The sequence below is a fragment of the Centruroides sculpturatus genome, unplaced genomic scaffold (genome assembly GCF_000671375.1).
Source record: "Centruroides sculpturatus isolate CEXI.00-Female unplaced genomic scaffold, Cexi_2.0 scaffold202, whole genome shotgun sequence".
Taxonomy (NCBI): Eukaryota; Metazoa; Arthropoda; class Arachnida; order Scorpiones; family Buthidae; genus Centruroides; species Centruroides sculpturatus.
The window spans coordinates 168,797-183,644 of NW_019384441.1; the positions used below are offsets into that span (position 1 = coordinate 168,797).

At 34.0% G+C, this 14,848-nt stretch overlaps 1 protein-coding gene across 3 annotated transcripts in view; it reads right to left on the reverse strand.

Annotated features, from left to right (window-relative positions):
* LOC111620161 (STAGA complex 65 subunit gamma-like) overlaps nucleotides 1-13,757 on the reverse strand; it is a 41,116-nt gene extending 27,359 nt beyond the window's left edge. For 2 of the 3 annotated variants that reach the window (XM_023362035.1, XM_023362037.1), the window contains exons 1-2: nucleotides 13,622-13,757; nucleotides 2,556-2,722 (exon numbers count right to left, since the gene is read on the reverse strand). In XM_023362035.1, the coding sequence (XP_023217803.1) occupies nucleotides 2,556-2,722; nucleotides 13,622-13,630 (176 nt within the window). In that variant the 5' untranslated portion in view covers nucleotides 13,631-13,757. Of the gene's footprint in view, nucleotides 1-2,555; nucleotides 2,723-3,053; nucleotides 3,215-13,621 lie in introns of those variants that run through there. The other variant, XM_023362036.1, reaches the window with a different exon arrangement.
* Between the last annotated feature and the right edge of the window lie 1,091 nt (nucleotides 13,758-14,848).

Here is a 14,848-nt window from a genome sequence, read left to right on the forward strand (position 1 = left end):
ATAATTATAGCAAGACACATGGGCAGAATGGAAATAGGGATAGTGTAATACTAAATTTTTCTAAAACAGTGCAAGGGGGCCCATCCCTAAATATGAATCTTTTTAAAGGTAGAGAGGGAACTAATGGTATAATGTAAACTTATCTCTTAAACATATCAACCAATCTTACATTTAATTTAGGGATAAAACATATAGATGCAAAAACTATAAATTAGCTTGATGTAAACAGGCAGTCAGAAATAACAACTAAAAGACCTTACGACATACATAATTAAATTTACTCACAAGGTATCTCACTACAACATTTCTCTCATTATATATGTATTGAAAACATTACAGAATGGGATATTAAACACTTAGATATACATCATATCACAAATTAAATGCTCAGAATATGAATATTTGTATAACAAAATACTCTGTGAGTATATAGTTTATATCTGTTCAAAAAAATTATGAAAATAGAAAACATATTAAGCAATTAGAATACTGGAAAACATTTAAGTTAGAGTAGTGCTGAAGAAAGAATCAAAGTGTCTTTTCAGCTTTTCTTAAAACATAAACATTGAATTTATTTTCTGCAGATATTGCTTGCTAACATTTCAGAACATTTTGATAAGGCAAAGTGTTTCAGTGTTAAAAAGGTACATTTCTCATTATTTTCTGATATAACTATTGAGTTATTGTTGCTTAATTTGTACTATCAACTGATCTAATATAAACAAGAGACCCAGAAAATGTAGCCATTATTAAAAGATGCACCTCCTAAAGGTTAATGAAAATCACAAATTGTGAAATCTGACTTGTTTTCTTTCTCCCAAATAGGTCTGTATAATCTATAATCTCTGGCTTCTGAAAACGTCAAAATTCTAGACATCAAAACATTAAGGGTCCTTAGTTTGGAAAAAGTGAAAACCTTGGGTTAATTCTTACATTTAATGTTGCAAAACAAGGAAAAAATAGGAAATTGAAACACAGAATTGAGGATAATTATTTGTCATAAAATGTAATAGGCAAAATTTTATTGATAAACTGTAAACAAATTCTTTACAATAATAAGAGCAATGTTTACTATAAATTTAAAACTTTTTCATTTGCAAGACAGTTCCAATTATAGAAACAAAAGTGTATGCATTTGGTCAACATACAGAGATTATATTCTATGGCATGATTAGGTTGAGATTGGTCAAAATACAAGTTATAAAGATGGTCAACATCTAGAGTTCAACTCTGTGTATTTCTTTGAGACAAATTTTGGACTTTGGAATGATCATTTTAGAAACAATATAGAAGTGTCAACTTAAGAGTTTCCACTGTATTTCTTTTTCAAAAATACTTCTATATGAAGAAATTTTGATTTTTTCCATTTCTAAATTAATTAAATTATGTTTTAATTATGTTTTAACATTTGTTGTTGTATATGTAAAGAAACAGATAAAGTAGTCACTGTCAAAAAATATAAGTGGAATTCTTATCTATGTATATTCATTTGTCTAAAATGACGTATGATTATTGACAATATATAACTTGTATACGGGATGGGCTTATGAGGGACAAAATGGTCCAAAATGCATTCCCCATATAAAATGAATCAATAAATGTTGATGATTTCCTAATCAAGTGATAATTCTTATCCTGGTATAATAAATCTGTTACAGTAGAGCCTCGAAAACTTGGCCTAATGTGGACCGAAGGGTGGCCGAGTTTGTGAAAATGCTGGGTTATCGGGAATGGGGTTAAAAAAGGATAAGTATGCGTGTTTCCTCAGAAAATATTGTACTGTACTTGTATGTATTGTTTGCTTGAGAATACAAAAGAGAATAAACTGCCCAAATACCCTTAAACAAAGGAAAAGTACATCCTTTATGAAGGCATAGAGCCTTTACTACATGAAAATGAAAATTAATAAATACACTGTGTACAGTAATTTACCTGATAAGACAGACCTCAGAAAAATACTTTATGAGAGCTTTTATACTTTTATAAAGCTGTCTGTAACGAAAATTAATTAACTAAGGATTTTTTTGCCCTGCCAGGGTGTGGCCGAGTTATCCGGAGTGCCGGGTTATTGAGTGCCGAGTTTTCGAGGCTCTACTGTATTACTGCAGATGATGATGGCCACTGATGAAACTGAATCTCTAAATTCCTTATGAAATAATGGCTTGATTCCAGAACACCCAAACTTGAATTACAATATTACAAGAATTTACAAAATTTAAAATGCTAATTTGCATTTATATTTGAAAACTCAAATGTGCTCTGGTCTCAATTATTCTGGATTTTTGATGCTCCACTGCTTTTAAAAATTCAAATCCAGATTGTTTTAATGGGAGTTCAATAGTTTAATTGCTAAACATATATACAAAAACAGTTCTCCACATTTTTTAACATATAATTCAGATAAAATGACTGTGCATTTATTCTATTCTACAAAATACACAGTAAATGCAATTCCACATTACGACTTCCTCTTGCTAACATTGTGTAATCATAAAATTGAATAAAACTCAATTTATAAATACATTTCTTAATTGAAATTTATTTTATAAACTTACGAATGAGACATAACAGGTTCATTTCTTGAAGGATGATGTAGCTTTGATCCTTCTACCTGAACAGGCCTTGGTTTTGTTATTTGTTCTCTTTCAATAGCAGCGATGCCAGATTCCGTGTCTGGTATCATTGGAAGATCTCCCCAATTTGATTTTAACATTATTGAAATCTAAATTTTAAATAGAAACAATATTAAGTTAAAGTCCAGATACGTATATCGTCATGGCGGCTCATCTCTGATTCCAGCAAACAAAAGGAAACAGTGGAGACGCACGTTCTAACCTAACCTAACCTATTCTAATAATTTGGTTGGTAATAATTATGGTAACGTATTACAATAGGTTAGGTTAGGTTAGAACGTGCGTCCCCACTGTTTCCTTTCTTTTGTTTGCTGGAATCAGAGATGAGCCGCATGACGGTATACGTATCTGGACTCTAACCCGATATTATTTTCAAGTCTTTAAATTATAAAAGCATTATCATATAAAATAGTCAATTACCTTAATCAATACGCATAAATTTCTATCAGAATTCCTAATATTTCATAAATCCCTGATAAATATTCAGCATTACTTTAATCTATGATAAATGTCTTGAAAACACCCGGACGAAACTACACGTTTGTTTACGTTCGGTGCTGCCATCTAACGGAAATATATAGTTTTTCTCCCCCTTTCTTTTCTTTTCTTTCAGCCTGTATATTTACCTTATCGTATAATGCCTATGCGATAATCATTACACAATTGAATTGCATGAAGAATAATTTAGAAGAATTATTTATTTATAATGACGTAAGGAAATTTATACGTCATAAAAGATTGTTTAAATTACTTTATTTTCGAAATAGCTTTTAGAAGCAATTTAATTACAGTACTTAATGAAGGTGGCCGGACGGCCGAGCGGTTAAGGTGGCAGCCTACTTCTCTGGGGAATCCGGACGGGTCGAAAAATTCCCAGGAATTTTTTGTGGAGTGGTCCTCATATCACAACTCTAAGTAAGAGTAGTGCTATTTGGCGGAGCAGAGGAAATTTACTTAGGACTGTAGTCACTGTACTTTAATCATCCCGTAACCACCGAGGTGCCTGGACTTAAAAGGTCAAACCCGATATAATACTCTGGCGATACAATCCAAGAGGGAACCAACCCGCCTTCTTTGTCTTCTTGCTCTCAAGTTCAACCCTCTTACAATGCCATACAGTTTTATGTGCAGCCTGTACTGCCTTAGAGTACTCTACCAATGAGAGGCCAGCTCTTATAAATAGTCAGCGGGGTCCCCTCCCCTAGAAAAGCGTCCACTGAGCTTATAGATCAAAGAAATCTATTACTTTCCTCATCAATTCCTTTAAATTCCTTTAGTTTCAGTAGGTTTCCTTTACTTGCTGCAAGCGTTCGAAGTACTTGTTCGGAAGGCATTGACCAGTCGACCCGATCAGCCCCTCGACGCTCTGTAAGAAGACAGTCAAGTACATAGTGCCTCGCATCACCGCGATGGCACCCACAGAACAGCAACCATCTCCTTATCCAAACTTGGACTTGAAATGGTGTAACCTCTCGTGTCCGGTTAGTATTTGCGTTATGTTCCAATCACAACTTACTGGAGTTCGGCAAACTTCAGGCACGAAGGCATAGGTTGACCTACTTACTGTACAGTCGACCCCCCTATAACACTGTTGATTATTCCGTTTTATATGAATTCCATGTTGTACGAGTCACTTAGATTTTACAAATACGTGAGCCGTTCACAGCCCGGCACGGGAGGGTCGACTGTACTTTGAGTCCAGCGCTCTTGCCAGTGTCATTGATCGTTGCAGTAGAGTACAGTAATAGCCCGAACTTACGCGATAGGTGGGACAGAGCGGTAACCGCGTAAGTCGAATTCGCGTAAGTCGGGGTATAATTTCGCATATAAATACATACAAATAATTTTTAATTGGGGCCGGAGACTAAAGAAAACAATAATTTAGAAAAAAATGTTTAATAAAATCTTAGATAATACATATGTATAACAAATTAGGCCTATATTATTTTACAATTTTTCACATTTACTTGATTATTACGCCATAATTTTAACATTGTTTCCATCTCAGCGATAATACTGTGACGTTTACGAATGATGCTTGAATTTAAAGATTGAGCATTTTTCACAGCTTCGAGAATTTTTTCTTTGCCTTTTATAATTGTTCTGACCGACAATTCCGGTAGATCAAACTTCTTTGCCAATTCACAAATTTTCATTTTTGTATCGAAGTCTTTAATAATGGGTACGTTCGTAAAGTCAAACGAGTTAAACGCGTTAGTAACGAATCGTTCGAAAAGTCTAACGAAATAGGAATAACGATGACGTCATTCTCGTTTAACTCGTTCGACTTTACGAACATACCCAATGTTAACTTTACATTCCAAAGATAAAGTTTTTCTTTTCTTGTTTGATGCAGAAGAATTAGTTCTACTTCGTTTGGATGACATAGTAGAGTCTCTCAAGTCTCCGTAGATATAACAAACACAGAAATAAATAACACAAAATAAATTGTAGCTATGTGTGGATTCCGCGCGATACATCCGAACATGTAAGCTGAACAATAGTGTGGGGGGAGTGAGTAATCAAGGGTTGCGTGGCGCTCAAACAAAAGACGAATCGACGAGATTTGAAAATCGCGTAACTCCGGGTTCGCGTAAGTCGGGGTAGCGTAAGTCGGGGTATTACTGTATCTCATAACAGACGGCGTTATATACAACTTTAACTTCGTGCAGTGGCGTAGCGTAGTGGGGAGGCAGGGGCGGCCCGCCCCGGGCGGCACTTTTTAGGGGGCGGCAAAATTACGTTTTAGGAGGCGGAAAAATTACTTTTTAGGGGGCGGAAAAATTTCACAATAAATAATAATAATATTTTGTAAAAACTTGAACCATTTCATCACATATTTTCGTCGCACCTGCGATTCGGACTGATTGAAATGAGCACGAAAAGTGTCATCATCCGGACAGTCCGGGATTTCGTGCACAACCTAACTTTTTTTTTTCTTTTTGCTTGTGCAAATCACTCGTATTCATATACACCTCCAATGTCCAATACAGCTGTCATCTAGGTTACTTATGTTACTCCTGCCCAATTCTCCCTAATCGCTAACTGAACCGGCCTGCACTGCACATTATTCTTCGTATTGCAAAATGACATACGCATGCGTCAGGAACTTCTGTTCGAACATCTCACCTGCAGTCCGGGTCAGCGATTTTAAAAAGGTGCAACACTAGCACGGAATTTTTCATTACTTATTCTGTGACGAAACTGAATTTTAGTTTTTTAAATTGAGATACCTAAATAAGGGGGCGGCGAAATTTTCCTTTGCTCCGGGCGGTTGACACCCACGCTACGCCACTGACTTCGTCATAATGTGTCTTACTTGTTAGTGTTTCTTAAATATAAATACTGTTTTAAATAAAGAAATTTCTCATAATTTAACAAAAGTTACTCCTCTTAAGCTTTTGTTATTATTTAAATTTTATATCGTGTCTCATAAACATAAATATTTTTGCCGGAAAAGTTATGTAACTCATTGCTAGACTTTTTTTAAAGAAATAACATGATTTTATAGCTTTATTAAACAATTGTACTAGAAGTTAGCTACATCATTGCTATTTAGTAAGATCCAAAAGCTTTGAATTACAAAAACAATTATGTTTCTTGGGAGGTTCGCTTTCGAAAGAAATTTTCCAAATATCTTTTGAATATTTAGAATTTAGTAAGAAATTCCGAACGTAAGAATCGCTGGAAATTTTGTAAAGAGTTAATTTATAGCGCAGCTTTTCGAGATAAAAATTAATTCTTCTATAAGTTTCATTGTATGATTTCGGATAACGAGCACAGCATTCCAATAAATTAAATGTACAGGGAGAAGAACGTTGTATCCTCTCAAATGATAGTTCTGGTTTTGAAATCGTGTGACTTATTTCTTCTATTTCTTCATTATTAATATCTTGAACTTTTCTTTCCATTAAACACCCTTTTGATATTTCACATTCTGTACGTCGTTTTGTCGAATAATTGATAGAAATTCGGTCTGAAATTTTTAAAAATATTTGCTTACAAAATTTGTTTATAAAGTGGTTGTAAATTGCGACCAAACTATGAAAATTTTCGAACATAATTACATATTTAGATTCGATTTACTTCTATCTTTATACAACAGGCAATTCGTAATTTTACCTCAATCTTGTTTCATTAAAGACATTTCTGGGGATTAAGTCTTAACACCGGTATGCAAATCTTCGGTATCAAATTGCAATAGAAAGCTTACATTACATGTAAACGCTTAAGAGATTAACATTCAATTAGGGCCAGCTCAAGAGTTTTTGGTGCATTAGGCAGATTTCAATCTTAACACCCTCCTGTCTTACTACTAGACGCCTTGTGCATTGAATAACCTGTGCACCTACATGCGATAGTTCTGAATGTTTACATAATAAATCTAATTAAAATAACTGATAAACATTTCGCTTTAACTGGTTCTGGCTGTAATTAGTGTGCAGGGCATACTAAGCAGTCACCTAAGGCACAAAAATTTAGGGGCGTAAATTTTTGTGCCTTAGGTGACTGCTTAGTATGCCCTGCACACTAACTCGGACCGGCCCTGCATCTAATAAATTTACGCATGATACGACTTCGAATATGCAACATAAGCTTTCCGATGTTATCGGATGCCGAATCTTCAATACAGTATTATCAAAAGTATTCGATAGTTAAAATTTGGTTCCTTGGTTATCAATAATCGTCATATATGTACTGTATATATGTACTGTATATACATATATATAGTAGACTCCCCCTATAATACGGTAGATACGTTTCGTGTTTTATGAAATTCATATTGTACGAGTCCTTAAATACATGAGCCAATCACAGGCCGGCACGTGTGCAGTTTACGGACTATGGCTGTTTGAAAGGTTTTTCTTCCATAAAATTAATCGATTCTAGACTAATTTGACTCAGCATTTCCAAAACACGTATAATTTTTTGGGAATAATCCATATAAACTATGCTATAAACAAAAATTGTAGGATTACTTACAGCGTGTGCACCGTTCGACGACGCCATTGCTTACGCTTGTTTTCGTCGTGGAGCGGCGCATCGAACGGCAGGCGCGTGTTTCCTGATAAATTATTTTTCTGCGAAAAATTTGCTGAACTTTGGAGACATCATTAATATAAATATAATTTTTATGGCCGTTAAATAATAAATGGTTTTTAGTAGGTCCGCTGCTCGTTTAAACTCAACGGTTTTGCAATATCCGCTATTGGTCTAGATTCGACCAATCCTGTCGCGACACGAGTCGGCGATGACGTTTTACCGTATCATACGAGTCTCTTTTAGCGTGTTTATACGAATACGATCGCAATTTTTTCGCCGTTATATACAAATCCATATTATATGACCCCGTTTTATAAGGGGTCTACTGTAATTTTTTTTTCATTTTTGACTCTTTACTCACTGTGGTCAATTTTTATCAAGCCCATCGTGGTTCGACCAACGGGGCGCGACTTATCTGGAATGGATCAACCCCGGAAAATTTCTGAAATTTTTCATTCCGGCGGAATTTGTCCCCAGATTCCCTAGAACGATAGGCTTACATTGTAACCAGGTAAACTTTTCCTGGATTTTTCTTTACGTATCTAACACCTAAATAGAAGCCAATTTTCCATAGAAAGTACTCCCCAAGAGGCATTCCACTCTTGACAGATTGCCTGTGTTGCATTGTCATAGGCCATCAAACCGACGGCCGGATGGCCGAGCGGTCAAGGTGGCAGCCTACCACTCTGGGGGACCCGGAATCGAATCCGGATGGATATGTCGGCTTCCGTCCCTCACCACCCTGCCGCCAAATTGTGGACCTGGTTGAACCCGTAGTGGGCTTGCTAAAAAAGGTCATCTTAGTACCCACAAAGCGGAAAGAGTTATAAAAAAGCCTATCAAACCAAAACTTAAATTTTAGGAAATTTCATTCGAAAATTTTTCCTGAAAGGAGTTAGACAGATGACCAGCACGATTTAACTGATGTACAGGAGCAAGACACTACAGTACTAATTTTAGGTGGAGAGCATATATTTTAAATTAAATAAATTAAAAATATGATTAAAAATTTCAGGCCATTGTGACGATGTCGCAATAATTTTTAATAAAGATGTACGAAGGAAAAGCTCTCTCCATCAGCTTTATAATAGTATTAATATACTGTATTTCAATTGTATTGCAAATAGCATTATTTGATATAGAAGTAAAGAACTACTGAAAACAAATTACTTCATTTTTAGTAAATAAACTATAAAAATTATGATTATTGGTTGCGATTTTTAAAATTTTGTTTTTCGATATTCTTATCATCAATATTTGTATTTTAATTCATTGTACATTTAGTTATTATAACATATATATTATTAGCATATGTACCCATTGAATTTCAAAGAATTTTTTTTAAATAAAAAAAGAGGATGTGTTGATCCGCCCGCTTCGCTCCCTTTATTCACCCCCACGAGTGTTAGAGATCGAGTTCGAAATACTCGAATACTGACGAAGTGTATTCGAATGAACTTCGATCGAACTTAAGTCTTTGGAGAATCAAACATATCGAATATTGGCTTTGTACTCGATTACATTTGTATCAAATCTGATCTATTGTATTTGTCTCAAATTCAAAACTATTTTTGAATTTGTCTTAATTTGTATATTCTATATTACACTATTAACTGTTAAATCTGAAATTTTAAATTCCCGCTCTAGTCACTCAATCCAACGTCCCCCACGCTTTCCTTTCTTTGCTTAACGCCCTCAGTGGTAGCCCCATCGCTTCGCTCTTTTGGCTTAAACCGCCCGCTAGCTTCATCTCGCTGGTTTCAGAGATTTCGCTCACTTGTTCCCAACATCCATGTTTGTCACTGACTTAGAGTTACCAACTCGTTTTTTATATTAATAATTATAGCATTTTAAGATGTATTTATTATTTTATTTATCATACAGAACTATTCTTTCTTTGTAACTATTATATTTTTCATATTTTCCTATCAAAATCAGTAGATATTACAATTACAATACATTTCGTGATTTTTTTGTTATTTTATACAGAATTTTTCAGAAAAATAATATGGAAATATAATCAAAATAATTTGGGTAGTGAATATCAGAGATTTGAAAAATAACTGATAAAAATTCCTGAATGTGTTTATACGAGTACATATGGACTTGATATCTTCACAGATAGATGGACATGATGTAGAGCAGATAAAGGGATTCCGGTATCTAGGTTCTTGGACAGGTGAAGGAGAAAGAAGTGAAAGGGAGATAAAGAGAATAGCAAAGGTAAAGGATGCATTCATTAGAAAGAGAAAACTGTTAAGTGGACCATTAAGAAAGCGATTAGTGAAGTGCTATGATGTTTGGAGTATACTACTATATGGAGCAGAAGCGTGGACAATAAGAAAGTTTGTTTGTTTGTTTGTTTAGTTATGGCAACGCAAGACTTGGGAGATCTGTCTAGGGGGAAAACTAGCTTTCCGGGAGGTCTTTTTAAAAGAAACTGACCCCTATTTAGGCGTTAGAGATGTGGAGAAAATCCGGAAAACTCTATGTGGCCAGCTCGTCCGAGCGAGGCGCAAACCCATGATCGAACTCCCGGTGGTCAGGGTACGAAGACCGCTTGGCCTCTGGTGGGCACAATGAAAAAGAAGGACAGAGATAGAGTGGAGTCATTTGAGATGTGGGCTTGGAAAAAGATGCAAAAGATTATATAATAGACAAATAAAAGACAAATAAAAGACAAATAAAATCAGAAACATAGTAGTTTTGGAGCAAATTGGAGACGAAAGGAAAATATTAAAGGTAACCGGAAAAGAAAAGGAAAATGGCTGGGGCATGTCTTGAGAAGAGACTGCCTGCTGAGGACAGTGCTGAAAGATAAGGTGGACGCAGTAAAGAAAAGAGGAAAAAGAAGAATGATCGACGACCTGAAAGATGGACAAAGTTATACAACTCCCAAAGTCAGAGCTAATGATAGAGAGTTGGAAAAAGGCATTCCAGTGCTCTGATGCTCCTGCTCTATAAACCTGTTCCTGAGCAGAAAACTTGTCCATGTCTAACAATGAAACACCTATAAAAACTCCCACGTTTCCAGAGTTTGTCAGTTCTTCGGGAAAAAAGAATACTAGCGTCAGATATCCTGACGTCAGAATGTTTAACACCAGTCAGTTTTTAACGTTCAACAAATCCAATCACGAAATATAAAAGGAAATCACCGAACAGTCCCATAATATTAGTCTTCACGGAAAAAATTAAAAATCGTGTATTTACAGAAATGCATCGATAATAGAGAGGTTGAGGCGCACGTTTTAAACGTGTAAACGTGTACGTGTGACGTTCGGCGACACTTTCCCGTAAGCCTAAAAGTTTGACGATGGTGTTTGAAATGTCGAGCTTGATTCCACCGACTATCCAAACACCATTGTCAAACTTTTAGGCTTACGGGAAAGCGGCGCCGAACGTCACACGTACACGTTTACACGTTTAAAACGTGCGCCTCAACCTCTCTAATATCATTAGAAATATTATTTAATATGTATTTGGTAATTGTTCTATCATAATTGAATATATGATTCTAGCTGTATGAGACATTACTTATATGTAATCTATACCAACGGTGGGCAACCCCCGGCCTGCGGGCCAGCTACGGCCAGCGAAGAGTTTCTATCCGGCCCGCGAGATGTTTAGAAGAAATTATAAATAAATATTTTTCGATGTAATTCGTCTAGTTTAAATTGAATATTATTTTCTGAAGTGTTGCGGCAGCAATGACAGGAAAAAATAAGGGAGTCATTTCCTTATTCAAACAAAAAATGGGAGAACAGAATTTTTCTAAATTATTTATATCTCATCGCATCATCCATCAAGAAAATCTATGTGCAAAAGCTATGCAATTAGAAAATGTAATGTCTGTCGTATCCAACTACATAGTGCTGTTTTTATTGTGTTTAAAGTCACTTAGATTTTACAAATAGGTGAGCCGTTCACAGCCCGGCACACGCATTTGTAAAATCTAAGTGACTCATACAACATGGAATTCATATAAAACGGAATAATCAACAGTGTTATAGGGGGGTCGACTGTAGTAATTAATTTCTTTTTATTTATTTATTTATTTATTTCATATTTGCAGACTAAAAATTTACAGGTCACAAGGTGTCAATTAACTACTATGGCCCGCGGAAAAAACGTAAAATTTATTCTGGCCCATGTTATAAAAAAGGTCGCCCACCCTTGATCTATACTAATATTATAAAGAGGTAATGTTTGTAAGTTCGGATGTAGGAGGTAATATCCGAAACTACTCATCCGATTTCAAAAAATTCTTTCACCAATACTTAGAATAGAACTTCACGGTGGACATAGGCTGTATATTATCTATTAAACATTCATATAAATTAAAAAATATCATCTAGGGTTAAGAAGTTTATGTCCAACAGATGGCGCTACGAGTACGATGGATGATTTAAGTTTGCTTTTCTGTGAGACATTATGCTTTTCTGTGAGGATGAACTAAAGCAGATCATCTTCTATCTATCTATATAAATAAAAATGTAATGTTCATTTGTTCCTACCGATTCCTTTGAAATTTTGACACAACGCTGCAGTCGAATACGCACTTGTTTTTATATAATATACGTGTCGAAATCCCCCCGGGAGATGGACAGGATTAAGGCTTACCGTGAAGAACTTGGCTTCTATTATACTATTTTAGATGCGGTTTTTTGCGTTTTTGATTGCGTTTTAATAGGGTACGTCAAGAGACTGTACACTAAGAAGGGATTTTTCGGAAAATTTCCCTCCCACGGGGGAAGTGTTATACATTTATAATAGATACATTTTGAGCCACAACAACGCGTGGCGGGATCTGCTAGTATTTATATATAATCAGCAAACAGTTGTTATTGTATTTTAAAGAGAGTGACATTCAAATAGTGTCATTTTCTATACTATTTTTGAAAGAAAAATACTTTAATTATCTCTTCTATGTTTTCCTTAAAACCGGATTTAAGTTCTTGCGTGTAGCGTCTAGCGACTTGTGCATACAGCGAAATAACGTCAATTTGATGTCATAATCGTCATTTCAACTTGTTCGCATAGCTTTGCGAAGCACGATTGTGACGTGTTTTCTCCATACGAGAAGTCGCTAGAAGCTAGAGTAGGAACTTAAATCAGGCTTTAAAAATTCTCAATGCAATAATACACATCATCAAATATTTAAAAATCATAAAATGTAACGTATTTATGATTTGCAGTTAAACGTATTTTCAATCCATTGTCAACAATTCTACTATAAACGAATGGCTATTATTACTAAATATATAAACCATTCTTCGAATATGATATCAAAAATTCGCACAGATATAATTCGTATTAAATATTCATATATTTCACAAGAGAAACAATAAACGACTTTATATATTATTTTCGTTTGAGAGCGAGAATGTCAAAATAGAAATATTTTGACATTTTTAAAATATTTTTTCTATTTTATAGACATCTAGAAGCTTCTTTACTTGCAATCATTTTAACAACAAAAACTTTATAAATTATAGCTTTGGACTATCGAGAATCTTAACACATTGTGCATTGCTATAAAGACAGACGTAAATACAGGCGCTATGTTTTGAAATTATTAAAATCATCAGCCAATATTTCCATAAATTGTTATTAAAATATTATACTGTGTTAATGGAATTGAAAATAATTACAATAAAAGTAAATAAACCTCTATTTAATAAATGTTTATGTTTTCTATTCTATTATAGATTAATTTTTGAGAGAGAGATCATTTTTTCGTAATGGGGCAAGTCTTGAGAAGAAACTACCTGCTAAGGACAGTGCTGGAAGGTGAGGTGGACGTTTAATAATTATGATTTTGTAATAATTTGAAGTACGTATATATTTATAAACAATATTCGATTTTAATCGAAAACAAAATATAGCTGTGAAAAAATGAGCTATATCATACCCATTGAAAAAAATATTAGGATAAAATCACTAACTTGGAACATTCACCGGTCTCTTCCATGTATTCCAAGTTTTCACCGATTTATATTGTGATGTTGCGCGATAAACATTAAGAATGTCACAAAGTAACGGAATTTCAGTTTTATCCTGTAAACAATGCGGGATGTTTTGAAATTCTTCCAGTTTTCTAAATAACATAAAATATTATTTCATGTTTTAAATATAAATTATACAATCGTGTTTGACCATAAGGCAATATATATACCTTATGTATTGTGGATACTCTTCTCGTAAATTTCTCCAAGTTGCTTTTAATCGAATTACTGGAGGACTGAGCAAGCCGGATATGATAGCACTTGCAGAATGTTTGTTGTTTTTCTTGTAACATTCATCAGCCCACTTAAATAAAAATTCAAATTATAAATAATATAAATTATAAATAAATTATAAATAAATATAAAATTATATTTAAAAACTGTAATTTTAAATAAATACCTCGATTACTTTCAATATAACCTTCACTCTTTGTTTTCTTAAATTTGATTGAACAATTTGATAGCTTACTAAATGAGATATTTTTAAGTAAAATTTCAATAACTGACATAAGTTGGGACAAGTTATCTGAAAATATATATTTATTTATTTCAGGTTATGTATACATATATTCTCACAAGATTTATCATCATTCTCTCTACATATATACATACAACTTTAAAAATTTAGATATTGTTACCGAATTAACTGATGATGGTTTAAATATTAATCTGGCAAGTTCTTCTGCTCTAAGAGATAAAAATAAATTTGTATCAATTAACGTGATTTCATTTGCTAACAATTTTGTAGGCATATCCAAAATTTGGAGTGACTGATTGACTGATGTTGATGATTTAGTAAGTTCATATCTTTTCTTAAAAAGTACATTTTCATCGATTTCATTTATCCACGCTAGATGTAATATTTTGTTGTTTTTCAAATATATATTCTTCTCTAGTTTAGACTGAATACATGAATATATCAGTTTTATGGCTGGAAAAAATAATATTTAATGTACATTTATATTAGTTATGTAAAATATATTTTGTAAAAATTTCAATTTCAACATATAACTTAAGAACTGATTACTTAATCCGATGCATAGCACGTATAAACGCTATTCCGCCTGCCTCTTTCCATATATTTCTCTATTCAATTATATTCATTCCGTGAATATAATTGTAAAAACCTGTATCATACAGGTTGTTACAATTATGGATGAAGTATAA